This window comes from Nannospalax galili, unplaced genomic scaffold (assembly GCF_000622305.1).
Source record: "Nannospalax galili isolate Female #2095 unplaced genomic scaffold, S.galili_v1.0 scaffold54, whole genome shotgun sequence".
In the NCBI taxonomy this organism is placed as follows: domain Eukaryota; kingdom Metazoa; phylum Chordata; class Mammalia; order Rodentia; family Spalacidae; genus Nannospalax; species Nannospalax galili.
In genome coordinates, this window is record NW_008341028.1 from 5,109,031 (window position 1) to 5,136,417 (window position 27,387).

At 49.3% G+C, this 27,387-nt stretch overlaps 1 protein-coding gene across 1 annotated transcript; it reads left to right on the forward strand.

Moving 5' to 3' along the window:
- Positions 1 to 16: 16 nt before the first annotated feature.
- Plekho2 (pleckstrin homology domain containing O2) lies at positions 17 to 27,093 on the forward strand. The gene is made up of 6 exons (XM_008836303.3): positions 17 to 174; positions 7,178 to 7,327; positions 14,140 to 14,256; positions 20,518 to 20,622; positions 23,121 to 23,219; positions 24,635 to 27,093. Exons 1-6 carry the CDS (start codon positions 166 to 168, stop codon positions 25,628 to 25,630), a joined length of 1,476 nt encoding a protein of 491 aa, XP_008834525.1. The 5' UTR covers positions 17 to 165; the 3' UTR covers positions 25,631 to 27,093.
- The last annotated feature ends 294 nt before the right edge of the window (positions 27,094 to 27,387 follow it).

Here is a 27,387-nt window from a genome sequence, read left to right on the forward strand (position 1 = left end):
AGCCTCTGCCCGCCCCCGGCCCCGCCCCCCGAAGTTTCTTGGGTCCGGGGCGGTCGGCGGGACCGAGCGTAGAGAGCCGCCGCCCGGCTGCGCGTAGATGGAGCTGGCGGACCCTGCACAGAGCAGGCAGTGAACGGCGGAGCGGCCGTACTTCACGGACGCGCCATGGAAGAGGTGAGGGCTGAGTCAGGCAGAACGGGGCGCTGCGCTGGGGTTTGCGAGCCCCGCACCGGACTGGGGTCCTGGACTCGGGCCCTCCATCCTGCCCGCCCCACTCCCACCGATCTCGGGATCCCCTTTTCCGTTCCTTCTCCTGGGCAAACCCTCGACCGATGGGACTGGGGCTGGGTGGAGATCGCCTCCGGCACTTCGCAGACAGCATCCTTCATTATGTTTTGGGCTTTTCTCACCAACTGGAAATAGTGGCTGTTATTGTTCCCATTGAATTGATGGGGAGACTGAGGCTCTGGCGAGTTTGATGACTTGCATAAAGTGGCTTGGATTGCTGTGCTTCATTGAACCCTGTTACCCTTCCTTGGCTTTCGGTGCTTGTCCCCGTTGGGTCCTCCCCTGATGGGTCAGACCGCTTATGCATGTGTGCTAGGTGGAGGGAAGTTCTTCAGGTTCCTGGGCCACTGTCTCAAGGAATCAGGCTGTAATCGAGCTTGGTGGCAGGACTGAAAAAATTGCTTTTGTCTCCCTTGTGTAAATCTGAGTCCCCACTGCCCTTGCCTGGTACCCGTCTGAGGACACTAGCTGAGGGGTCAGGCTCTGGTCAACTAACTCTCCCGGTAGCAAGAGGGCTGGAACAGCAATGCCCCTTGAACCTCCTCTACCCTCTCAAGGTGGGATCAGGTACCCTGTGACCTCTGTCATTTATATGCAGACTTGATTCTCCCTTGCAGCCCCATCATCCAAGTGTCCAGCATACAAGAGTCACTTATCGAAAGTCTGTGGAATGGATAAAAAGATGACTTTCTTGTCCCTTGAAGGGTCCCAGCTTCTGCCCTTTGAAGCTCAAAGGAAGAGAACGTGTCTTTGCCTGAATGGGTGGAGAAGACAGATGAAGCCTTCCCTCCTGGAGCCACCCCGGCCAGCTGGGGAGCCCTGAGTGAGCTCAGCTGCCTGTGTTAAGCTAGTGTCCTCATCTCCACTTCCTGAAGCCACTGCTCAGGAGCAGTGAGGCTGCCTGTTCCCTCTAGGCTGCCTGTCTGTTCCCTCTAGGCTAGGCCCTTCTCCTCTGTGGGATGGTAGATAAGTCACTTCCCCTCTCAGCCTTCATTTCCTCTTCTATAAAATACAGGGCCTAACCTCCTCCCCTAGGTCTGGCACAGTATGATTGTGGTCCCTACTTTCAGAATGGGACCCAGGTAGGGGAGCAAAGTCAGGCCATTGTGATTTGCTGTGGTTTCTTACTGTCATGGGTGGGGTTGCTGCCTGCTGCTGCAAGGGCTGGATTCTTTGGCCAAGGCCCCTCCCATGCTCCCAGAGGATGTGGATCAGGGTTACTCCATCTCCTGATCTGCTCTGGCCCCCAATTAAAGGAAGTTCTGGGGCCTCCTGGGCTCAGTCCAGCTCTGTGCTCCCTCTGGTCCGTAATCCCTAACATTGCTACTTTCTGACTTCCAGATACCAAAAGCTCCTTAAGTATATGGGTCATTTCAGTCTGGCCCATTTTACTTCCTCCCCTAACCCTCAGCCTCACCCCACACATCTAGGGGTTCTCTGTCCCTGTCCTCCCCCTGGCATCTCTAACTCATGTTTTCACCTACTTCTAATGTCCCCTTGTTTCTCTAGACCTCTATACATCTTTCTCTAAAACACCTCTTAGCTCATGATCACTTGGTCTGCCCCTGACCTCAGACTACCTCATCACCTCACTTCCACATGGCTGCTTTGAGCTCTCCTGCTGGCTTTTTACTTCCTGGGTCCCAGCTACCCTGGAGCTAAGCCCCCTCAGCCTCTGGGCAGTGGGATGATAGTTGGTCTCTATAAGGCTAATGCTTGGTGAAGAAGTATTGATCCCTAAGCATCTGTCTACTTGCATTCTCTGGTCCTCAGTTTTCCCAACTGTAAAATGAAGGGTGGGTTATCCAAAATTTTGATAATGTATATACAAAGCCTTGAAAACCACAAATTTCAATAGAGGTGTTGTTGCTGACTCTGGAGTAAGGTTAGACAAACCTTGGCTCTAGGCTTCCTTGGTTCTGCTCCACTGCCCTCCAAAAGTCATGTCTTTCCCTAGCTCTAGACTGCCTACTTGCTCTCACCATTATTGTGCCAGGCAGGGAAGTGTCCTGTCACAGCACTGGTTTTGTGACATGGGGCTAACCTAACCCCTTGCCCTTTCTGGACTGTGCTTTCCTTTTCTGTAGTGTAGGGGGCAAGAGTGTGAAGACTTCAACACTGTTGCCTTTACATCTCCACTTTCCCCCTACTTTCTGAAAGGATTTCCTAGCTAATCCCAGGCCTTTGCCCCAGCAGAGAGCTGGGATGGGAGCTCTCTAGGGTAAGTGCCATGACTTTCCAAGCACATAGGAGTTCCCCTTAAGGAGGGGATAGCCCCCCCCCAGCCTCTAAACCAGGGGCTTCCCTTAGGCAGGGTCTGAGTTGTCCCCATTAGCCTAGAAGATCTCCCAGGGCAGAGCCTGTGCTGCTTCTCCCTTTGGACCCATCAAAAGACTGATGGAGTGGGTTCTTAACACTGTGGCAAAGTATCATTGAGTTTAGTCAAAGGCTGAAGTCATCACAAGCTGCCTGAGATGTGACATGCCAGGTTTCTTCCGCTAGTCTCTGTCTCTCTGTCACAATGTTGGAATTTTATATCTAACCCCTCTGTACACAGGGTCAGGGTGACCTTTTTTTTTCCCTATTTTAAAGAATGGCTCTGAGACACTCTCTTGTCTCCCATGTGAGATCTAGGGAGACAGACTGATGCCGGGAGGTACTTCAGGACCCTAGGAACTGCCTGTATTAGGCAGGAGAGGGCCTGCTGAGAATGGATGGGAGGAAGGGTTGAACAGAAACAGTGGTCAGCTGGTCAATAAGAAGAGAGGAGCTGGAGAAACTGGGCTGAGCAGGACAAAACCTCTCCTGTGAACCCTGCCAAGAGGAGGGGTGCCTTGTTAAAACTTACTGGGGTATAGCCAGACCCCCTGATGGGAGGAGGTCTAAGGGGCAGAAGGGGGCTGGGTAGAGGGTGGAGGCAGGTAGGACCCTTGGCCTTCAGCCAGGCTTCCTGTAGGAAGGCTGGGTTTTGCTTCATACCATCTGCAGCCCCTCAACTGTCCCCTCCCCTATCCCAAAATACAGTCCCATCCTGGTCCCACCCATCCTTGCAGGCCTTGGACTAGCTTCCATAGCTAATCTAGTCATGGTATTCACTAGGTACTGGTGTGCTACACCCTGGGCAGAGGTGACAGTGATCAAGGCCCTAGGTTTCGGCCTTGGCCGCCAGCAGGTGGGAAGTTTTTATATGTCAGGCAGTGGGAATGGTCAGTAGGGGAGCTCACAAGTGGATTCAGTTTAGAAAGGGGTGTGAGATCCCCCGGGATGGTGGGTTGGGCCCCCTGAAATTAGAAGATGAACTTGGAGCTCAGAAGTGAGCGATCTGGGCAGCAGCTATATGTTCCACAGTCTCCACCCTCTGGTTTAAGAGAAACAGATTTCAGGGCCTAGAAGGTGGCCAGGAGTGCTGGAGTTGATGGTAAAGTGAGTTATGGAATGTGGGTATAGGGATTCCTACTCCCTAGTTCTTCCCTTCTAGCCCTGGGCCTTTTGACAACTTGCATGGGTCACTGAGGGCCTTAGGTTCCTGGGCATCTGCAGACCATGGGAATGGAACACATGGTATCAGCAGTGACTTAGGAGGGGCAGTTGGGTACATGTTTGAATGGGAGAACCTCCTTGTTCTTGTCAAAGGGCCCTGAAGTCTCTGCCTTCCTTCCCCTAGGGGGATGGCTCATAACTGGCCAGCTTCATGCATCCTCATTCCTGCATCCAGGAAGATCTTTTGGCACCATCCCACTTCCCCATTTCTCTTGCTATCCACAAGTTAGAGAGAACCTCTGAGGGGGTTCCCCACTTTCCTGGATATCTGGGGCTAGCACCTGTAGTCCAGCCATAGCTCTGAATTGAAAACTAGACCTAGAGAGAAAGCCCCTGAGAATCAGAGGTGGTAGCATTGACAACAGTGAGGGGAGTAATGGCTCTAGTTGGGGAAGTCAGGGTATCCTATGAGCTGCTTGCACACCTTATCTTCAAGACTCCCCTCTTGGAGTCTTGTTTCTACACTTGATCTTAACCAAAAGGCCAAGAAACATTGTAATCCTACTTCTCACAGCTACTGTTGGTATCTCCATTTCCCAGGTAAACAAACTGAGGGACAGAAAGAGATTGCATGGTTTGCCCCTGGTCTGTATGACTTGGGTTCCAAAGTTGGACCTCCCAATTACCAATCTAAGAGGTGAGAAGCTGTCTGGAGCCTCTCTGCCTTGATAGAGGAGGGAAGCTAGGCCCTGCCCAGCTCCTGACAGCTCACCACACTTATATCTGCCTGGGCTTGTCGTTCCAAAGACAGCTGTGGCCACAAGGTATCTCTGGGGAGAGGTGTGCCTCTTAACTGGGCCCCTTTCTTGAACTTTATGTAAATTATAGCATAGTGGAAATTAGTGTGGATTTCCTTCTAGTGTCTTATAGATTCTGACACACTCTTGACCCTCTTTTACCCACCCTCCTTTAACACTATCCCAAGTACCAGTACGTTCAATAAAGTGGGTAGCAAATTGAATATATTTTTATTTTCATTTTGAAAATACATCTTGAGTTCTCATTAGATGTCAAAGAACAAGGTTGAGTGCTTAGGGCCCAGAGGTGAATCTGACACCATTTAGTTGGCATATAGACATGCATGAACCCACTTGCCCAACACCCAGCCACTTGATCAGGTAATGGATGGGGCGCAAGATGACTGGCCCCGAGGCTGCAGTTTGACTACTATGTGTAAAAGGACAGGAACTTAATTTCTATACCAGCCTGCAGTTGAAGAAGCAGATCTCAGAGCCCTCACCACATGAAGTAATCCCACCCCCAGTCCTGGCCTAGGGTGCAGATGAGGACTGAGGAGTCTGCTTGCTTTTGGGAAGGAAGTTGGGGCTAAAGAATGGATTCTCTAGAAGGTCAAGGGGAGCAGTCAGATTTCTATGCAGCCTGCCTGATCCCTCTTGTCTTTCCAGGCATTACTTGCTTAAATATCTTTTCTTCTGGGAGGTTTCTGAGCCACCTCAGCCTGGACCAGGTCCCCACTGTCCTCTCACTGGTACCTGTTTGTATCCTTTACACCCTTCGTTTATGTGTTTGAGACAGGGTACTTCTATAGCCCCAGATGGCCTGGAACTCACTATGTAGTCCAGGCTGGTCTCGATCTCACAAGATCCACCTGCCTCTGCCTCCCAAGTGCTGGGATTAAAGGTGTGTGCCATCACACCCAGCCATAACTTTTTATTCTATTTTTTTTCCTAGTGGAAAAACTTTATTGATACAGTTACATATATACATACACACACACACACACACACACACACACGAATTTTAAGACAATGAAATTGCAGCATACAGGCTAATATTCTTCACCCTCATCATCTCCTTCAGCACTATCTGCACCAACCTCCTCATAATCCTTCTCTAGGGCAGCCATGTCCTCTTGGACCTCAGAGAACTCCCCTTCCTCCATGCCCTCACCCACATACCAGTGCGCAAAGGCACGTTTGGCATACATAAGGTCAAACTTGTGGTCTAGACCAGCCCAGGCCTTGGCAATGGCTGTGGTGTTGCTCAGTATGCACAGTATGTACCTTAGCCAGGTCTCCATCAGGCACCACATCTCACCACAGTGAGAGGCTGGTAATTGATGCCAATCTTGAAGTCAGTGGGGCACCAGTCCACAAACTGGATGGTATACTTGGTCTTGATGGTGGCAATGGCAGCATTGACATTTTTGGGAACCACATCACCACAGTACAACAGGCAGTAAGCCATGAAGGTCACATTTCACCATCTGGTTGTTTTTTTTTGTTTGTTTGTTCTTTCAGTCTTTTTGAGACAGGGTCTCTCTGTACCCCCAGCTAGCCTGAACTCACTGTGTAGACTAGGCTGGCCATGAACTCACAGAGATCTGCCTGTCTCTGCCTTCCAAGTGTTAGGACTAAAGGTGTGTGCCACCATGCCTGGCCACCATCTGGTGCATTTGCTGACTTTTGTTTGTGTGTATATGTGAGTTTGTACCCCAGTGCGTACGTGGAGATCAGAAGACAGCTTTGTTGGAGTCTGTACTCTCCTTCCACTATGTGGGTCCCAGAGACTGAACTCAGGTCATTAGGCTTGGCATGGCAAGTGCTTTATCCACTAAGCCATCTCACTTGCCCCTTCATAACATTTTATACTGATTAATATGTGCATTTCTGGACATTTATTTGCTCAGCTCCTCCATCTGCCAACTGTAAGCTTTATGAGGGCAGAGATGTGTTGCTTTTATTCCTCTGTGACATGTAACATTGTAAGGGCTCAGCACATTTGTTGACTAGTTTAATAATTAAACCAAGGGAAGGGGCTGGAGAAATGGCTCAGGGGTTAAGAACACTGGCTGTTCTTGCACAGGCTAATAATCATTCGTAACTACAGTTCCAGGGGATCAGATGCCCTCTTCTGGTCTCCGTGGGCATTGCATGCACAAGGTGTATTTACATACATACAGTCAAACACACACATAAAACTAAAAAATAAATAAATAAAAAACTTAAGGAGAAACAAGGGTAGAATGTGAAGAATGTGCAGGTCAATGAAAAGTACTTTAAATTTTGGTTCTGCCCTTCTAGCTTTGTGATTCTGGTAAGTCATCTCTATTTTCTGACTGAGCCTTAGATTTCTGCGGCATGTGGATAATGGTGCTGCTGTCTTAGACGGTAGTTGTAAGAATTAAATGAGACTGTGTGTGAAAAGCAATACAATGGCTCCACATAAGGTGGCTGCTGCTACTATTACTGTTATTTCTGATATCTGCTTTGGGGATTCTGGGGAATTTCATGAAGGGTGATGTTATTAGGTACCCAGAACTGGATACATTCCCTGTATGGTCTCTGGACCATGTGGCCTCATGATGTGTCCTGGTGCTGTCTTACAGAATATAAAGGAGGGGAGTGAGAAGCCTCATGGAGCACGGACTGCAGACAAGGCTGGATGGATCAAGAAGAGCAGTGGGGGCCTACTGGGTTTCTGGAAAGACCGCTACCTGCTCCTTTGCCAAGCCCAATTGCTGGTTTATGAGAATGAGGTAGGACTTGCTTGGCCCTGAAAGCAGGTACAAAGTGGGGCAGCCAGGCCAGCAGGAGCACCCTGAGACTGGGGCTGAAAGACCTGGTCTGCTTTTGAGGTGCTATGACACTCTGGACCAGTGTCTAATCTCCCTGGGGTCTTTCTGTGTAATATGGGGATAATGATACTTTTAGGGGGAATTTAGGGTTCCTGGGTGAAGGTTCTGTGAACCATATGTGCATCTAGTATACAAGTCTCAACTATCTACCTGTATGCTACAACTTCCTGTTTTTGACCAAGGTTCCATAGAAGAAATATTCTAGAAAACTGAAGCCTGTTTCAGTCAGCATTGGTACTAAAAATAATAATTAGCTCTCCACTTTGTATTCTTTTTTGTTTTTTTTTTTTTTGAGACAGAGCTTCATGTAGCCCAGGGAGACCTTGTACTTAATATGTAGCTTGGGTACCCTTGAACTCTTGGTCCTCCTAACTCCACCTCCAAAGTGCTGGAATTATAAGCACCATGCCAGGTTTTTATTTTTTCGGTCTTTTCTCCCTATAGCGCCAGCTGTCCTGGAACTTACTATGTAGACCAGGCTGGCCTTGAACTCACAGAGATCTACCTGCCTCTGCCTCCTAAGTGCTGGGATTAAAGGCATGAGCTACCACGCCTGGCCCCCATGCCAGGTTTTATGTGATGCTGGGCTGCTGGGAATTGAACCCAGAGTTTTGTGAATGCTAGGCAAGCACTCTACATTTTTGAGATTTTTATCTGTCTCTATTTCTGTCTCTCTTTTTTTGAGACAGGGTCTCCCTGTAGGCCCCCCAGCTGGCCTAGAACTGGCTATGTAGACCAGGATGGCCTCAACCCCATAGAGATACACCTGCCTCTGCCTCCCCAGTGCTGGGATTAAAAGTGTGTGCCATCAAGCCTCCTGTCTCTCTGACTTTAGACAAGGTCTCATTCTATAGCTCAGGCTAGCCTGGAATCACTATGTAGCCCAGGCGGCCTTAAACTTGGCAGTCCTACTGCTTCAACTTCTCTAGTGCTGGGATTACAATGTGAGCCACCATGCCTGGGTTGAGACAGTCTGTGTAGCCCAGGCTGGTCTTGAACTCTTCTGCTTAGCCTTCCTAAGTGCTAGAATTACAAGCATTCACATGGCTTGTGTCAAGTTCTTAGTTACCTCTCTAATAATATTCCCAATGGTCCCGTGGCTGTGACCTCCACGTTACATTTTTAAAAATATTTTATTTACTTATTTTATCTGTATAAGTATATTGCCTGCATGTGCATAAGTGCACCCATGTCGTGCTGTGCCCATGGAGGTCAGAAGTTACAGACAGTTGTTATCTGCCATGTGGGTACTGGGAATAGAACCCAGGTCCTCTTCAAGAGCAACCAATGCTCTTAACCATGAGCCATCTCTCCAGCTCCCACCATGTTGTATTTTAAAGAAAGAATTACCAGGGTTGAGTGAGGGAAATGATAGGTAATTGAGTATCTCACAGTGAGTGGAGGAGTCAGGCATAAAACTGAATGCTGTGCTCTTTCCATCGAGAGACACTAACAAGTAAACTCCAAAATTTATTTTTATTTTATTTTATTGCTTTTATTTTTGTATATGAGCGTATTGCCTCCATGTATGTAAGTGGACCCATGTCATGCAACGTCCACAGAGGTCAGCAGACGGTGTCAGATCCCCTGGAACTGTAGCCACCACGTGGGTGCTGGGAATTGAACCCTGGTCCTCTGCAAGAGCAGTCAGTGCTTTTATCCTAAGCCATCTCTCCAGCCCCCCAAATTTATTTTTGATTGAAATTCTCTACAATAATCTTTGCATTCTTCAGTAGAAGGTGCTGTTGGCCTGAGGCCTCTTCCAGTCAGCATTGATACTAAAATCTTACCTGGGGATCAGAGTAATTTATCAGACTTTTTTTTTTTGAAACAGTGTCTCCCTGTAGCCCTGGCTAGCTTTGAACTTGCCAGGTAGACAAGGCTGGCTTCAAATTCATAGAGATCTGCCTGCTTCTTCTCTCAACTGCTAGGCTTAAAGGCCTGTGCCGCCATACCTTTTTACATGAGTTCCAAGGATCTGAGTTCAGGTTGTCAGATTTGCACAAATGCATGGAGCCCTCTGCCAGCCCTGCTAGCACCTGACTGTCTTTGCACCTCTAGCAGTCCTCCTTCCTTCCCACTTAAACTCTTTTTGCCCTCCTAGCTTCAGTGGGTTTATGATTTGGATAACCAAGAGTGCTAAAATTGCCAGGCTTCCCCTGTAACCCCAGCACTCAGAAGGCTAAGATGGGAAGATTGCCCTAAGTTTGAGGCTGGCCCCAGCTACAGGATAAGACCATTTTTGTTTTTGTTTTTTTTTTTAAAAAAGCTAAAATTGGGGCTGGAAAGATGGCTCAGCGGTTAAGAACACTGACTATTCTTGCAGAAGACCCAGGTTCGAATCCCAGCACCCACATGGCAGCTAACAACGGTCCGTAACTCCAGTTCCAGGGGATCCAACAGCCTCTTCTGTCCTCCGAGGGCATTGCACGACATGGGTGCACTTACCTACATGCAGGCAATACACGCATACACATAAAATTAAAAAAAAAAAAGCTAAAATTGTGAGTTAAGTTAGTAATGCTGTTGGATGAAGGCTTGGAGGAAAGGTGGAAAGGTCTCTCTCTCTCTCTCTCTCTTTTTTTTGGTCTTTTTGAGACAGGGTCTCCCTGCAGCCCTAGCTGTCCTGGAACTCACTATGTAGACCAGGCTGGCCTTGACCTTGCAGAGATCCACCTGCCTCTGCCTCCCAAGTGCTGGGATTAAAAGCATGTGCCACCACACCCGGCTGTCTCTCTCTTTTTTGGAACAGGGTCTCCCTGTAGCCCCAGCTGGCTTGGAACTCACTCTGTAGACCCTGCTGGCCTTGAACTCACAGAGATCCGCTTGACTCTGCCTCTCAAGTGCTGGGATTAAAGGTGTGCACCACCATGCCCATGCTTGTAGGAAAGGTCTCTTTTCGGTGCTGGGGTTGTGCTGGCTACCAGAGGACCCATCCACTGAGAATGGGGTAATATGGTATTCCTTTGGCAATTGGAATCCATATATGTGGAAGAAGAAGCTGGCCTCTTGTCTATCAAACTCTCAGCCTCCTTCAGGGTAGCTTTCAAATTACCAAGTACCCAAGCCATGGAAGACCTAGCAACCTGCATCTAAGGATTTCAGGGAGCTACCTTTGAGAAGCACCTCCTTGGTCCTGCCTGAGACCCCACCTCCCGCAGTCAGGATGTCAGAGAAGTTGTGGGAGAATGGCAAGGAATGAATTTGTGCAGACAGTCCCCCAGATGTTCTGTACACACCAAATTAGGATATGCCACAGCTGGAAAAGTGGCAGCCTAAGGATATTTTTATAAATAAAGTGGGCTGTCACAGTTTCCTCCAGTGCCAGCTGCTGCAGAATTGAATGATAGATAGGCTCTCAGCTGTCAGCCCATCAGTCGCTGCCTTTCTTGTCCTGGACTGCCTCTCCATATCTGGCCACAGCTTTAACCAGGAAGAGTTTTACATTCTCCAAACATGAAAAATCCAAATCACACTTTAAAAAAGAAAATTACTAATACAAACTTAAATGTAATCTCAAGAATTTAGCACTCAGGGATGGGAGCTTGGCCCAGGAGTAGGAATTGAGAAATGCTTATTAGCTAAATTCCTCTTTCTGATGTAAGGAACTAGGCGAGTGTAGATGGCTCTTGGCTGTTTCTTTGCTGTCAGAGAGGCTGATGTTCCATAGATGCTGCCCCCACCCAGTGCCTGCTGTTATATCCTTTTCTCTGAACTGCAGAAGGCCCAGGATGATTCAGCATTTCTGGCGTTGAGGAGTCCCAAACCACATAGCTCTGGGGAACTGGGTGGTGAAGATAGACTGACTTTTTGTTCTATGAGGAAGGCACATTTGGACCAGTAGTTGTCCAGTTGGGGAGGCCTGTGGACATAAGGCAGGTGTGGCTAGAGTTTCTCCTCTGAATGCTCAGAAAGCCTTTGGAGGTCTGGCTCTAGGCTGGGTACCGTGCTAACAAACTGGTCCTTTGTATGTCCCTCCTTTTTTTTTTTAATATTTATTATTTTTATTTTGTGTATGAGTGTATTGCTTGCTTTTGTATAATTGCACCCACATCATAGGGTAGTGGCTAGAGTTTCTCCTCTGAATGCTCAGAAAGCCTTTGGAGGTCTGGCTCTAGGCTGGGTACCGTGCTAACAAACTGGTCCTTTGTATGTCCCTCCTTTTTTTTTTAATATTTATTATTTTTATTTTGTGTATGAGTGTATTGCTTGCATGTGTATAAGTGCACCCACATCAGAAGGTAGCATCAGGTCCCCTGGAACTGGAGCTACAGATGGTTGTTAACCACCATGTAGGTGCTGGGAATCGAACTCTGTTCCTCTACAAGAGCAATCAGTGCTCTTAACTGCTGAGCCATCTCTCTAGCCCTGTATGTCCCTCTTTTTGAAAAAAACGACAGGGTTTCATGGCTGGAGAGATGGCTCAGGGGTTAAGACCACTGGCTGCTCTTGCAGAGGACCTGGGTTTAGTTCCCAGAGCCCACATGACAGCTAACAATATCCCTAACTCCAGTTCCAAGGGCTCTGACACCCTCTTCTGACCTTTGTGGGCACTGCACAACACAGGTACACTCAGCAGTCTCAGCTTTGACCACTTATGAGTCTCTGCATTAACTGTTGCTATAGCAAATAGAAAATTCTCTGACCAAGGCTGAGAGTAACACTAATATATGTGTATAAACACATACTTGGAAGGCATGACAACATGTCCTTTTCACAAAATAATAGTAGTAGTTTCCCCACTAGGGCCTGTGACTTCCCCAACCATGAGCTTTGGACCAGGTTTACTATACCAGATATGAATTCTCTCCCATGGAGCAGGCTGCCAATCCAATCAGAAAGCGGTTGGTCATAGCCATAACAGTCATGACACTACTGCAGCCAATGGACACATCTTGCCTAGCAAGTTGGTTTGTAGCTCAAAGGGTTCACAGCCAAATAAAGTCACGGTTGATGACTTTTCCCATAGTCTGTACGACACCTTCCATCACTATGAAAGCTAGCCAGCAAGGAAGAAGTTTCCAGTTCAGTTCCACAATTTCTCTGTCCTGAAACCAAAGTGCATGATGTCTTCAGCAGGTTTGGGGTTTCTTAAAAGCCTCTAGGCTGTGGTTGAGTACCACTGATCTAAAGCAGTTATATATACATCATGATCACGTGGCATGCAAGTTCAAATTAAAATGGCCAGGTCTAGCCCCCCCCCCAATTTATGATTGGGTACAGAAGGAACTCAAGAAGTTGTATTTCAGAGCTAGAGAGATGGCTCAGCAGTTAAGAGGGCTGACTGCTCTTGCAGAGGACCCGGGTTCGATTTCCAGCACCCACACGGCAGTTATGAACTGTCCTTAATTCCAGTTCCAGGGGAATCTCAAGCCCTCTTCTGACCTCTGTGGCATTGTGTGACACGGGTGCACTCATATACATGCAGGCAATACACTCATACACATAAAATAATAAAAATAATAAAATATTTTTTAAAAAGTTGTATTTCTAAAGCAAGTTCTCAGGTGGTGCTAATGTTGCTGGCAAGTGCTTTGGTAGATGTTTGTATGCCCCCTGCAGTAAGACATAGGGGACCTTGGAGGCATGAGAGCACCAAGTCCCACACTGGGAGGATCACTGACACAGAGCAATCAATTAAGAAGATGCTGATTAGTTGGGCATGATGATGCATACCCTAGAGGCCAAATCAGGACCCTTGGCGGCTTCATTCTCTCCATCCATCAATCGAGGCAGATCCTGAGGCTCTAGGCTTGCTGGGGTCTTTTGAGGCTCAGGGGAATCAGGGATGCAAAAGTCCTCACTAGCCATCAAATTTCTTGCTTTGGACATCAGCAAGAGTGTCTTACTTGCTGACCAGTCTTCAGACAGTGTGCATGTACGCACACATGTGCACATGCAGAGGACCTGCTTCTGCTTCCCAGGAAGTTGTACCAACTTCAGAAGAGGAACAATTGACCACTATTAAGGGAGGAACTCATTCCAGGCAGCTTGCCTGTGAGGTGCTCCATGGGCTAAAAACCCTCTAGCGTAAGGGCTGATGTGTAGGAAGATGAGAAGGCAGCCTGGTCGGTGGAAGAGCTTGGACACTGTTTGGCCACTGGCCACCTAAGTGATGAGGCTACAAAGTGCAGGGTAAGGAGGGGTGCCCTGAAACAAGCCCTTCCCTCTCTGTTGTGCCTTCAACCTGGGGGAGGCGCTCCTCTCCGAGTCAGCACAGGAAAATGACAAGTGGGGTGAGGGCTGCTTAAGATTGATGTGCTGAAGGCATGGGTTGAGAAACCAAGTGTGCCTTGTTCATGCTCCTCATAGAAAGCTCCCCTACCCCATTTCATGGCATCCTGTATCCCTCTTCCAAAAATCACTATGTAGCTACTGGGCCTGCACAGAACCGCCCCCCCCCCATCCTTTTCTCAGCCTCTCTAGCTTCCCCTGTTTCTGCCTCTGGCCTTAGGCCCACTGGGTACAACCTTTAGGCACATTTCCACCCCTAAGCTATGTACCTCATTTCTTACAGGATGGTGAGCTTTGTGGACACCCTCCATCCAGCACATTCTGGCACTGTCTTCTTGCCAGGATCTGAATATTGCATCTTGGTGATACGATGTTCTCTGTGGGTAGGATCAGGTCCTGGAATGTGGCTTTGAGTTGAAGATCTTGCTATATGGCCGGCTCTCACTGGCCCATGTCTCCTTATCTCTCTTTCTCCCCAGGACGAGCAGAAGTGTGTGGAGACTGTGGAACTGGGCAGCTATGAGAAGTGCCAGGACCTTCGTGCTGTCCTCAAGCGGAAGCACCGCTTTATCCTGCTGCGATCTCCAGGGAACAAGGTAGGGAGATCCTGGAGGCTGCCTCCCTCCTCCAGTCTAGCAGCTGCCTGGGAAGATCACCATGAGGCAGAAGGAAGGCTAGGCCCCTCCAAGCAGTCTGCAGGGTCCTTATGAGGTAGGCTGAGCTTTAAATCTGGCAACAGCCCCAGGTTAGATCTTGTGCTCGCTTTGTCTTGGAGGCTCCCAAGTCTTGGTTGATGGGAGTTTCGGGCTTTGTTGAGAGCTCTACTTCCCTCCCTTTCCAAGACCTAAGACTGTAGCTAGGGGGCTGGAGAAATAGCTCAGTGGTTAAGAACACTGACTGTTCTTGCAGAAGACCCAGGTTCAAATCCCAGCACCCACATGGCAGCTAACAACTGTCCGTAACTCCAGTTCCAGGGAATCCGACAGTCTCTTCTGTCCTCTGTGGGCATTGCACAACACAGGTGCACTTTCCTACATGCAGGCAATACATGCATACAATAAAAATAATAAAATATTAAAAAAAAATAAAAAAGACCTTAGGAGGAGCTACTGGAAGGTGGACCCTTGACTTTCTTTCTCCTGCATTCTGGACGCAGGAAGCCCAGGCTGAGGCAGAACAGCTATGGACAAGGTCTTTGTCCCACTAGGCCTTCAGTAGTCATAAGAGTCTAGGGCAGAGGCAAGAATATGGTTCCCCCCACCCCCAGGCCCCTTTTGGGCCAGGGCTAGGAGGGCCATAGCCCTAATTTTTCTCCCCTTGTGATTTCCTTTCTTTCCTGAGAGACTCTTACACTCAGAGCTGCTCTGAGTACAGATGAAGTTTGCTGTCTGCCACTTTTCCCTGTCAGAAGTCTGCTAGGTGTTGACACATGGTGTAGTTTCACAGATGTCAGGAGGGAGATGAGATGCAAGGCTGGCCAAGGTGCACAGTACCTCTCATCAGCTCCCACTGCACCTCACCTAACCTTTCCACATCATGAAGAGCCTGTCAAAGTATGACAGAGTCATAGAGGGTAGAGGAGCAGAACAGGTCTGTTGGAGCCATTCTCTTTCTCTCTCAGCTTTGGAAGTCAGGAGCCCAGTCCTCTGTGGTCTCTGTGGTCCTGAACCCTGGAGGAGACTGTTGTCCTACTCTGCTGGGGGTAGGACAAAGAAGCAGTCAAGACATTGATGTGGGGACTGTGAAGCTCAGATGCTGGGGAGTTGGAGGATGTACCCAAGACAGGTGCAGGTTTCTAGTATCCTGGGGGTTATGGGACTGGGCCTAGATTCATTTGATATCTCTGACTTAGGGTACTTTGAGGAAGTTTGGGTCTTTCAGGCCCTGGAGCCTTTACTCTGCTGCCTTTCTGAGCTGGTGTTATATATGTGTCTATGTTTGAGAAGTACAAAGCACATTGAATCTGAAGGTCAACACCTGTGTGCCTAGGTACACTCCTCCTTATGTGCAGGTGTCACCTGGCCATGGTTCTGTCAGGGTCATTGTGTATGTGTCTTATGTGGATGTGAGATGAGAGAGAGCCTTGCCTCTCTGTCCTCTGCCTATGCCACCTACTTTCCCAGCTTTGAGAATCAGCTAGTGGTGGGTTGCTCAGCTCGGGTGGGACATCATCCTCAGAGAGGTCTGTTTATACAGCTGCCTTCTCAGCTTCTGTGGTAACACCCTTCCTCCCACCCTTCGAAGCCTGCCAAGAGTTGAGATTGGTTCTGGATAACTCTGGGAACAGGACAGTTAAGGAGATCATCTGTGGGGCCAATGGTACTGGCCGTAGGGAAGCAAGGGCCCTTGACCCTCTAGCTCACGCAGGGGGGGGGTGTCTCCCCAGAGGTCAGGACTAACCCAGAGCACTTCATTCTGCACATCCTCTGCCTGCCTGCCTGCCTTTCCCATCTCCCTGGGTGTTCCCCATCCTCCTTGTGGCCTCCAGCCGGCCAGGAGGTCATGTGACCCTGGCTGTCTGGTCCTGAGGCCGCCTTTTTTCCTCTCTAATCAAATAAACAAAGACTCCAGTGTCTTGCATGCCCCACTCCCCCTGCTGTTCCATCCCCACGCCCCTGTCCATGAGGTCACAGGCAGTGGCTGCCAGGAAGCAGGGTGGCCACTGCTGGGCCTTGCTGCCCTGCTGGTCTTGGCCAGCTTGGCCCTTTCCTCTTTCCTGCCTCTTCTCTTCCCCTCCCCCCCTTTCCTCTACCATTCTGCCCTTCCCCCTTTGCCAGGCCTTGTGGGGCTTTTCTGTAGTCGTTCTTATTAGCATCTATGTTCCTGCTAGAGCCTGTGTTCCTAAGCTTCTTCAAAGGCTTGTAGCAGGGAACTGTGTAGCCTGTGGCCCTTCAGGACACAGCTTCTTGTTGCTCATGCTAATCTTCCCTATTTCAGTCATCCTTGTGGAATGCCTAGCTCATTGAGTCAGGATTGCAGAGTACTTTAGGGCAGAACTGGGTCCCTGTAACCTTGTGTTCCCTCACCCCTGAGAGCTCTTCGGCCAGCATAATATGTCTTCCCTGAGGCCCTATCCCTCCCAGGTTGCAAGGACCTTCCCTATAGTCTGACTCTAGTGGGCTGGGCCAGTGGGGAAGTGATGCAGTGTGAGTTGAGTCCAGTAGTTCTGTCCTTACCCCTTTGAGGCCCAGAGTCATTCAGAGAACAAGACTCAGCATCTGAGTTTTCCTTGCCTCTTCTACTGACTTCCCATTGTGTATGTCTCAACTCTGTGATGCCAAATCCTGTACGAACCAGGCAGGGCCCCATGGACTCAGTTTCTCAACAGGAGCAGCATCAGGGGTCAGAGGGACTACCCTTAGATTCCCTAGCCCAGGATTGGGTGACTTTTGTAGCTCCCCACTTCAGATATAGTGCCGTCCCTCCCTCAGCCCCTGCAGCCCTGATGGCTGGGCGGAGAGGCAGTTGCCAAGGTGCCCTGGGGTTTCTGACTTAACTGCAGGTCTGCTGCCAGGATTGAATTTACCCTGGTCATGCAAATGAGCATTTGGCTGGGCCTGGCATGGGGTGGTGGTGGGGGGGACAACCAGGGCCCTGTATGAGGAGGAGGTGGTGCTGCCAGGAGGAAGTTATATAATGAGGATGCTGAGGGGACCAGGCCAAGTACACCACACTGTGGTGTTACATAACTGGAGAGTGGCTGAAGGCGCTATCTAACACCAGGGTGGGGGATGGGCAGGCAGCCACACCAAGAGAGAACTAGGGCATCTTGAGGTCAGAGAGTAGGCAGCAGTCCAGAAACAGGGTAAGGGAAGGAATGTAAGGCCAGTTCATTCACATATTGGCTCATTCACTCTATTTATTGAGCACCTACTATGTGCTAGGGCCTTGGCTTCAATAGTGTTTAATTCCCTTAGCATTGTTTAGTAGTTAGCTGTGTTATCAAATTTTACAAATCAGAAAACTGGGACTGTTTGTCTAGACATAAAGGGCAATGTGACATTAATTCCTACTCTGAACATTTACTCTGTTTCAGCTCCAGATTCAGTTTTAAAAGGTTTTTATTTTGTTTTGTTTTGTTTTGGAGACAGGATCTCATATATCTAAGGTTGGCCTTGAAATTCTAATTCTCCTGCCCCCACCTTCCCAGGGCTGGAATCACAGGCATATACCACCACACCTGGTTTATGTGATGCTGGGGATAAAAACCAGGGTTTGGTGCATGGTGGCAAGCACTCTACTACGAACTGACCTATATCCCCAGCCCTGGATATATCTTTTTAAAACTATTTAGGGGCTGGGGAGATGGCTCACTGGGTAAGGTGCTTGCTGTATAAGCATGAAGCCTGGAATTTGGATCTCCCATACCCACATAAAAGCCAAGCGGGTACAGCATTTCACCTATCATCTCAGCCCATGGGAGGTGGGGACACGAAGTCTATGATGCAAGCTGGCTAGGCACACTAGCTGGAATGACAAGCTCTGAGTTCAGCAAGTGACCCTGCCTCAGTATGTAAGATGGAGATAGATCAAGGAAGATATCCAATGTCAATATCAGACCTCCACATGCACACACACACATGTACATACATGTGCCAACACACATATGAACATGCACATCCATATATATGCACACATATGAAAAAGAAACTATGATCAAGGGGGCTGAAGAGATGGCTCAGTGATTAAGAGCACTTGCTATTCTTTCAAAGGACCCAAGTTTGGTTCCTAGCATTCATGCCAAATAGCTCATAACCACCTGTAACTCTAGCTCCAGGGGATCTGACACCTTCTTCTGGCCTCCTCAAGCACCTGCGCTCATGCACATATTCATAGGCAGACACACACACACATACAATTTAAAGAATAGGGGCCTGGAGAGATGGCTCAGTAGTTAAGAACACTGAATGTTCTTGCAGAAGACCCAGGTTTGAATCTCAACACCCACATGGCAGCTCACAACTGTCTGTAACTCCAGTTCCAGGGGATCCGACACCCTCTTCTGTCCTCCACAGGCATTGCACAACAAGGGTACACTTACCTACATTACATGCAGGCAATACACAAATACACATAAAAATAAAATATTTTTTAAAAAGAACAAAATAAGCTGGGCCTGGTGGTGTATGCCTTTAGTCTGAGCACTGGAGAGACAGAGGTAGGTGGATGAGTTCAAGGCCAGCCTGGTCTACATAGTGAGTTCCAGGCTAGCCAGGGCTACATAGTGAGAGCCTCTCAAATAAATAAATAAATAAATAAATAAATAAGGGACTGGAGAGACAGCTCAGTGGTTAAGAGTACTGGCTGCTCTTGCAGAGGGCCCAGGTTCGAGTCCCAGCACCTACATGGCAGCTAATAACCATAACTCTAGTTCCAGGGGATTCTTGCCCTCTTCTAACCTCCACTGGCATTGCATGACAGGGGTGCACTTAAACACATGCAAGCAATACATTCATACACACAAAATAAAAATACTAAAGAAAGGCTGGGTGTGGTAGTGCATGCCTTTAATCTCAGCACTTGGGAAGCAGAAGCAGGTGGATCTCTTTGAGATCGAGGCCAGCCTGGTCTACATACTGAGTTCCAGGACAGCTAGGGGTGCAGGGAGACCTTGTCTCAAAAACACAAAATAAATAAATAAATCTTTTAAAAATAAAAGCTAAATAAAGGCTGGGCATGGTAGTGCATATCTTTAATCTTAGCCCTCCCGGGGCAGAGGCAGGTGGATCTCTGTGAGTTCAAGGCCAGCCTGGTCTACATAGTGAGTTCCAGGCCAGCTGGAGCTACAGGAGACCCTGTCTCAAAATGACCGAAAAAAAAAACAGTTATCAAACAGACACAAGAGATGGCTCAGCGGTTAAGAGCGCTGACTGCTCTTGCAGAGGAGACCCAGGTTCAATTCCCAGCACCCACATGGCTACGAACCGTCCTTAACTCCAGTTCAGGGAAATCCGAAGCCCTCTTCTGACCTCCGTGGCATTGCACGACACGGGGTGCACTCACATACATATAGGCAATACACTCATACATAAAATAAAAATAAAATATTTTTTAAAAAATGTGTCATCTTAAGCATTTTAAGCAAACAGTTCAGAGGCATTAAATGAATTCATAATGTATGCAGCTATCACCACTGTCCTTCAGAACTTTTCATCTTATAAAGTTGAAATTGTATCCATTAAACACCAGCTCCCATTCTCTCTTCTCCCAGTCCAGGCAGTCACCATTCTACTTTCTGTCTTTGATTTTGACTATTCCAGGTACCTTGAAGGTGGACACATTCAGTCTTTGTCTTTTTTTTTTTAAGATTTACTTGTTTTGATCTGTATGAGTGTTTGCGTGCACGTATATATGTGTACCACACGCATGCCTTGTGACCAAAGAGATCAGAAGAGGGTGTTGGATCCCTCTTCTGAGACAGTTGTGAGCTACTCTGTAGGTGCCAGGAACTAAAAACCCTGGTCCTCTGCTAGGCCAGCAAGTGCTCGACTGCTGAGTCTAGTCTTTGTCTTTGTGTCTGGCTTATTCCATGTAGCTTTATTTTATTTATTTATTTAATCCTCAGACAGAGTCTAATGAAGCAGGATGGGATCCAAGATCTTTCCACAGGGCAAGGTTGATTTTTCCATCTAATCCTCTGAAAGCTGTAGGCTGGAGAGGGGCCCCCTTTCCTGTAGGATCTAACACCACCCCCTCACCAATACCCCCCCCACACCAATGCCCCCTGCCTTCTCATCCTTAGAACTATTGTGGGTCATTTTGGTTTCACTTTGGAATCTGATTTGGAATGTTTCCTAAAGACCCCAAATGTGAATCCTAAATATATCTGCCATCCACCCTACCTGTCTCTCTCACAGGTCAGTGACATCAAATTCCAGGCCCCCAGTGGGGAAGAGAAGGAATCCTGGATCAAAGCCCTCAATGAAGGAATCAACCGAGGCAAAAATAAAGCTTTTGATGAGGTATGAGGGTGTGGTCCTGTGGATGGTTCTTGGTTCTCCAGGTCACCATGTGTGGATTAGGAAAGGATTCTGCCCACATCACCCCAGACTATCAGTTAAGTCACTACTACAAGCACTTGGTCATATTTCATTTAATCCCTCAAAAGACCTTTAAAATGGGTGATGCTATCCCATTTTTATGGATGAAACTGAGACATGAGGAAATTAAGTAAATTATTTTCTTTTTAAAAACAATACTATTATTCTTCGAGATTTTTTTTTTTTTTTTTTTGAGACAGGGGGTCCCTATAGCCCCAGCTGTCCTGGAACTCACTATGTCGACCAGACTGGCCTTGAACTCACAGAGATCCACCTGCCTCTGCCTCCCAAGTGCTGGGATTAAAGGCATATGCCACCACACCTGGCTTAATTCTTTGAGAATTTCATTCAATGTATTTTGATCATACTCCCAACTCTTCCTATTTTTATTTATTTTGAGACAGAATGTCATATTATGCAGTCTGGCCTTGAAATCACTATATAGCCAAGGATGACCTTAAACTTCTGATTCTCCCGCCTCCCAAATGCTAGGATCACAGGCCTATGCCACCACACTTGGTTTTGTAAGGTACTGGGAATTGAGCCAGGACTTTACACACGCTAGACAAACACTCTATCTACACCCCCAGCCCTTCAGCCCTTGAGTAATTTGTTTTAAATTAAAAAGCATGTGAGTCTGGGCATGGTGATGCATGCCTTTAATCCCAGCACTCAGGAGGCAAAGGCAGGCTGATCTCTGAGTTCAAGGCCAGCCTGGTATACATAGCGAGTTCCAGGTCAGCTGGGGCTACAGGGAGACCCTGTTTCAAAAAGACCAAAAAAAAAAAGCAAGTGAGGGAGCATAACTGTGATAGAGCATTTGTATAGGTCCTGGGTATAATCTCTAGCACTACATGTATGGTAGAGTAGACTAATTAACTGGCTTTAGCCATTCATCCATGCCTCAGTTCTAGCGCATAGCTTCAGTTGGCAAACAGCAGCAGCTCTAAGCCAGAAAGGCTTGGGAGTGAGCTGAGAGCTCAAGCTTCTTCTTCAGTTTGCCCCATTAGGTCCAGGCCAGGTTGGTTCTGTCTGTGAAGAAGCTCTAGTTCTGAGGTCCCTGTGCTATGACAGCAGTGGTCACAAAAGTCAGGTTTGGAGTGACTGGGCAGGATACCACCTGGGGCCAGGATCTCCTAGGGGAGATCTGTCTTTGATATCATGGGCCCTTTGCTATTTGGGGCTAAAATATACTTGCAAACAACCTTGGATGGCAGAAGAGGAGACTTGAGGGGTGTTCTAGTTTGCCTCTCCATTGCTGTGACTGCTATCAACTTGGGGAGGAAAGGGTTTATTTAGCTTACATATCCCAGGTCACACAATTCATCCAGGAGCCCAAGGTAGAATCTCAGGGAAGGAACCTAGAGGCTGGAGCACAGGCCATGGAGGAACACTGCTTACTGGCTTGCTCCCCTTGCCCTTGCTCAGCCTGCTTTCTTATGTAACACAAGCCCACCTGCCCAGGGGTGGCACCACCCACAGTGGGCTGGGCCCTCCCACATCACTCATCAAGAAGATGCCCCTCAGACATGGCTACAGGCCAGTCCAATAGAGGAAATTCCCCAGTTGAGGCTCCCTCAACCCGGGTGTTGACATTAAAGCTATCCAGTATAAGGGGAATCCTCCTTCCCAAGCAAGTCTCCTGACTCCCAACTGTGGGTCCTGTGTTCTCTCATGTCACTGTGTCATCTTTAGCCTTTCACTACCTGAGAAAAACATTCCTGTTTGAGGGAAAGGATTTTGGGCCACATTGTGGGTATTAAGGAGGCCACAGGGGCCATGGTCTAACAGGTCAGTTGAGAGTCTTGGCAAAGCAGAGTCTATCTGTTCCTCAGTGGAGTGAGAGCCCTGCCCCTCATAGGAACATGCAGCTCTGGGGTTCAGAGTTCAGATTTGGGAAGATTTTCCTATGTGATCTGACTCCCTTTTCTGACTCTCAGAGAGGCAATGCCACTTTCCACAAGCCTCCACAGCCAGGCCCAATTACAGAGGTTCTGCTCTTGGACTGGGCTTGGGAGAGTGGCAGAGGCCAGGATAGGCCTTTAATGCAAGCAAGTGCCAGAGGATAGTGGTCTGGCACCCCACCTCCTACCCCAACTGAGCTCCAAAGACAACTCTTGCCTGCTTAGATATTTGTCCTAGACTGAAGACAAATGAGAGCCCATGTTTGGGCAGGGAGACTGAGGCAGAGGATAGTTGCTAAGAATGAGGGCTTTAGACTCGGCAGAGGAACCACCTGTGACAGTGTAGGCACAGAGAGGAGGTCCACAATATGGAGATATCTCAGAAGGAGCAGTAATCAGGGGCTGGCCCTGCTGAGCAAGGATGTGGGGGTACAGACCCTGTGAGTCAGGGCAGTAGCTGTTTCCCACTCTTCCCCAGACCTGGCAGGGACTCATCTGCTTCTTTCTCCTTCCCAGGTAAAGGTAGACAAGACCTATGCCCTGGAACATGTAACACGGGACCGGGTGCGAGGGGGCCAGCGGCGCCGGCCACCAACCAGAATCCATTTGAAAGAGGTAAGGCCTTCCCTCAGCTTGGACAGTGGGAAGTCAGCTAAGCCAGGGATCAGGAGGGACTGTGAAGGAGTCCCTGGCATTTAAGCTGACCCTTGAAGGACAGCACAGGCTTCAGTTCACAGACAGGAGTCGGGGTAGTCCATTGGAGGGTATGGTGTGAGCTGAGACACTGGGCAGAACAGAAGGGTGTGCTGAGGGACTCTGGGCTTGGTCATTAGGCTGAGAAGGTAGGAGTGGGGTGGGAAGGAAATTATAGAGTCCTAGAATGCTGGAGTTGGGGACAGGATAGGAGGGAGTGTTCCAGAGGTCAGTTTGAGGCCCTGGATAGGGTAAGGGAAAGGCTGAGGTCCTGTAATGAATCAGGGGGAGAGGGAACTCCAAGTTCTAGGAGGGGTGGAAGAAGAGGTTGATGGGAGACAGTGGGAAGCAAAAGGCTTATGTGTGGAAAGTCAGGAAGATGGCCAGAGGTGTCACATGTTGGAGGAGGCCCTGGACACAGGCAGTATAGAAGAAGATTTGGGTGGAGGAGAGAAGAAAGGAGGAACCTCAGAAAGACTAGTAGAGTTGATGGGGAGAGATTTTAGAGGCAGAAAAATCCTCAGCAAGTGATATTTAGGGACTGGAGTTGGGGGCAGCCAGCAACAGCAGAGGAAGAGGAGAGGGCTTTTTAAGAGGAGCAGGCTGGTGGCCTAGACAGAAGTCTTTAAGAAGCACAAACAGAAGTGGGTAGACTTGATATAACTTGGGGATAGGATTTGGGGAGCATCAGCACAAGACCTGACAGCCACAAGTAGCAAGGGCAGCACTGAGGAGAAAGTAGGTGGTCACATTTGCATGCAGCATATTTTGAGTCAACTTAGGGCTGCCATCAGGTACAGAGCTGCATAAGCCTCCAAAGGGAGGGACCACAGGGCAGGAAGGACACAAGATCATTGGAAGGTCTGTTTTTTATACTAAGCAACCTGTTCTTATCTGTCATCTGGGGGAGAGGAGCCACAAAGAGAAACAGAAAGGAATATCCAGGAGGGAGATCATGGGAGTAGGGTGAGGTCTAGCCTTGGAGAGGAGACTCTGAAATCAAGCCTATTTCAGTAGTGGTGTTGGCTAGACCATATTGTGTATATAAGAGGGAGTGAGAATCCCAGTCAGGACCCAGTATCATCTGAGGGACCTTGGAAGAGGCTTCCTGCTCAACCCTACTCTAGGACCTCTGAGGCTCCCTGGGAAGATCCCCATGCTATCTCTGTGGGTTCCTGGAGTCAGGTGAGGGGCAGGGACTGAAGAAGGACTGGGAGGCAAGACAGAGGCCTCCAGGCAAACAGAAGTGGGTAGACCTGAGGCAACTTGGGGGGAACCTATATTTGACACAATGGACAGTCAGCCAACATAACACCTGGATTCTATCTCAACACTAGGTAGCCAGTGCAGCTTCTGATGGGCTTTTGCGCCTAGACCTTGATGTCCCAGACAGCGGGCCACCTGTGTTTGCCCCTGGCAATGATGTCAGTGAAGCTCAGCCCCGGGAGACACCTCGGGCCCTCATGCCTCCTGTCAAGCCTTCCCCAGCACCAGAGACTACCAGCCTCGATGACAGCATGGAGACTCCTGCAGGAGAGAGAGCCACAGCCCCCATTTCATCAAGCTCAGAGGCCCATCCTGAGAATCAAGAGGATGCAGAGACCCCAGCAGAGGAGGACAATGGCTTTAAGAGGCTCCCTAACACCCCCTTGTCGGAAAAACTGAAGGTGAGCTGGGAGAATTCCACTCCAGAGGAGCCTCCTGTTTCTGAGAGTGCAGAGCCGCCCGAGGTGCCTGGTTCTGAGACTCCAGAGGCTGCCCACTGGGAGAATAAGAAGCCCCCTGCACCCCCACCCAAGATCTTAACAGAGAAGATGAAGGCCTGTATGAGTGGGATGGAGGCTGCTGGTCCAGTCCAGAGTCCTGAGACCTCTGCTCCAGACTCAGCACAGGTCTCTGTGAATGGCATGGATGAAAGTCCTGAGTCTGCCATACTATCCCAGGCTGTGGGCGCCCCAGGAACTGCTCCAGAGGATGCAACAGCGTCCCCAGCACTGCCCATCTGGGACCTGCCACCTCAGTTCCAGCCGCGATCATCTTCCCTTGGGAGTCTACTTGGAGAAGGCCCCCAGCGTAAGGAACGGCTGTATCGGGCCCAGCTGGAGGTGAAAGTGGCCTCAGAACAGACAGAGAAATTATTGAACCAGGTGCTGGGCAATGAACCACCCCCTGTGTGTGCTGAGACATTGCTCAGCCAGGCTGTGGAGCAGCTGAGGCAGGCCACCCAGGTCCTGCAGGAAATGAGGGATTTGGGAGAACTGAACCAGGAACCCCCTGGGCTAATGGAAAAACGGAAGGAGCTGGTGACCCTCTACCGTAGAAGTGCACCCTAGGCCTGCCAAGCCTGAGGAGCGAGTCTGATCCTCAAGCACCCCCATGTATCACTGCCTAGCCCTGCTAAGAAATGAGCTTTAGCTCATACTATAGAAGGGCCATGGGGCATACCAGATTTGGCCAGGACTTGAGACTCCTGATCTCCTTTCCACCCTGGCCTGGCCAGTTGTGCCAGGTGTCACCAGAGGCTTCTGTCTGGCTCTCTGGTTTGACCTCTCCTCCAGGCTCTGGGCTTGGGTTGGAGCCTGTGGGCTCTGTGGTTGTTCCAAACTGCCCCAGGGCTTTGGCACTGTACTTGGGGTTTCCAGGATGGCATCATCTCTGTTCTCACCCCAGCAGTTTACATTCCTGACTTCCGACTTCCGGGTAGAGCACAGCTGAGCCTGCCTGAGGGTGGAGGTGGTGGGGGCTTCTTATCCTCAAGGTCCCCAGGCTGCAGCCTCCATCCAGCCACTCCCACCTATTCTGAGTAGCTGCAGGGGCCTTGTTGGGTCCAAGCTGTAGAGTCATCTGTCAGCTGAGTGAAATCTGGCCCTCAGCTGGAGCCTAGAGACAGATGATAAGCATCTGTGAAGGAGCCATTTGCTATGTGGCTTGTTTCCCTTTCTTCAAAGCAAGAGCATTTTCTGCAGCGCCCCCTGGCCTTTGGTGAGCTGTGATTAGATGCTCAGATCTGGAGGCTTCCAGGGCAGAAGAGGAACTCAAAGGGCCTCCTGGTGCAGTTCTTGCTCCTGGGCCAGCTTCTGTCCACCCTTGCACATTCCTGAAGAGGTTAACCCCAGAGTGGCCCTGTGTCAGCATTTGAAAACCCTGTATGTAATTACATTAATCAACCTTTAGAGTCCCCACCTTTTGTGCCTCCCAGATGGGATTTATCTGGGTTTCTGTGATTCTTCCTCAGCCGGACACTTCTGGTACCTACCCCCTTACTTTACATGCTGGAGTCTGTGACCACATCCCACCTCCATCAGGCCCCTGGTGGGCTGCCCCTCCTTAACTTCCTAGCGGGAGGAGTGTTTTCTCCCCTCCCTTTAGTGGTTCATCCCTGGTTCCAATCCCTCTCTCCTCTCCCATTGTCCCTTGCTCTGGGAGCTTCCCCAGTTTCTAACCCACCAGCAGCTGGACTGAGGGTGGAGCCTGGGCCAGGCACTTGGAGAGGGAACCCTTAGGATCTGCCTTGAGGATTCTGCAAGTGCACTTTCATTTACTGGGAAAGAAGGGCCGGTCATATCAGCACCTGGCCTTTCCACTCATCCCATCCCCAGTCTCTAGTTGTGCCCACTAAGGCATGCCAGCACAGGTCAATGCCTTTATTGTACTGTCATTTTCTTGCTGAAGAAGGTGGGCCAGCTTGGGCAGAAGTAAATAGAAATGACCTGGCTCGTGAGCCCCCACCTTCCATCAGCCTCCCCAAACCACACTCCTTGAGTTCCTATGCTAGCCTGCCCTTCCTTCCATCTCCTGTACAAGAGCAAAAATGGCCTCAGGTGTCCAGTCACGTGATCCCCTGCCATCTTCCCTTGGGAATAACCTTCCTCTACCAGCAGCCAGGGCTGCCTGGACTTCAGCCAGGATTAGAGCCCCTTTTTCTTCTATCAAGCAACTAGCTGGGCAGGTGGTCCTAGGGCCGCCTTCATGGCCAAATGTCACTGCTTCCCATGCTGGTGGGGTGGTAGGGACAGTGGCTTCACAGGACTGCCTGCTTGCCACCAGGGGAGGAGGCATTCATTCCATGTCTTCCTCATATAAAGCATCT

Coding starts and splice junctions, on each gene's coding strand:
- Plekho2 (XM_008836303.3), top strand. Junction 14,257..20,517: donor TGCGATCTCCAGGGAACAAG/GTAGGGAGATCC, acceptor TCTCTCTCACAG/GTCAGTGACATCAAATTCCA. Junction 23,220..24,634: donor CCAGAATCCATTTGAAAGAG/GTAAGGCCTTCC, acceptor TCTCAACACTAG/GTAGCCAGTGCAGCTTCTGA.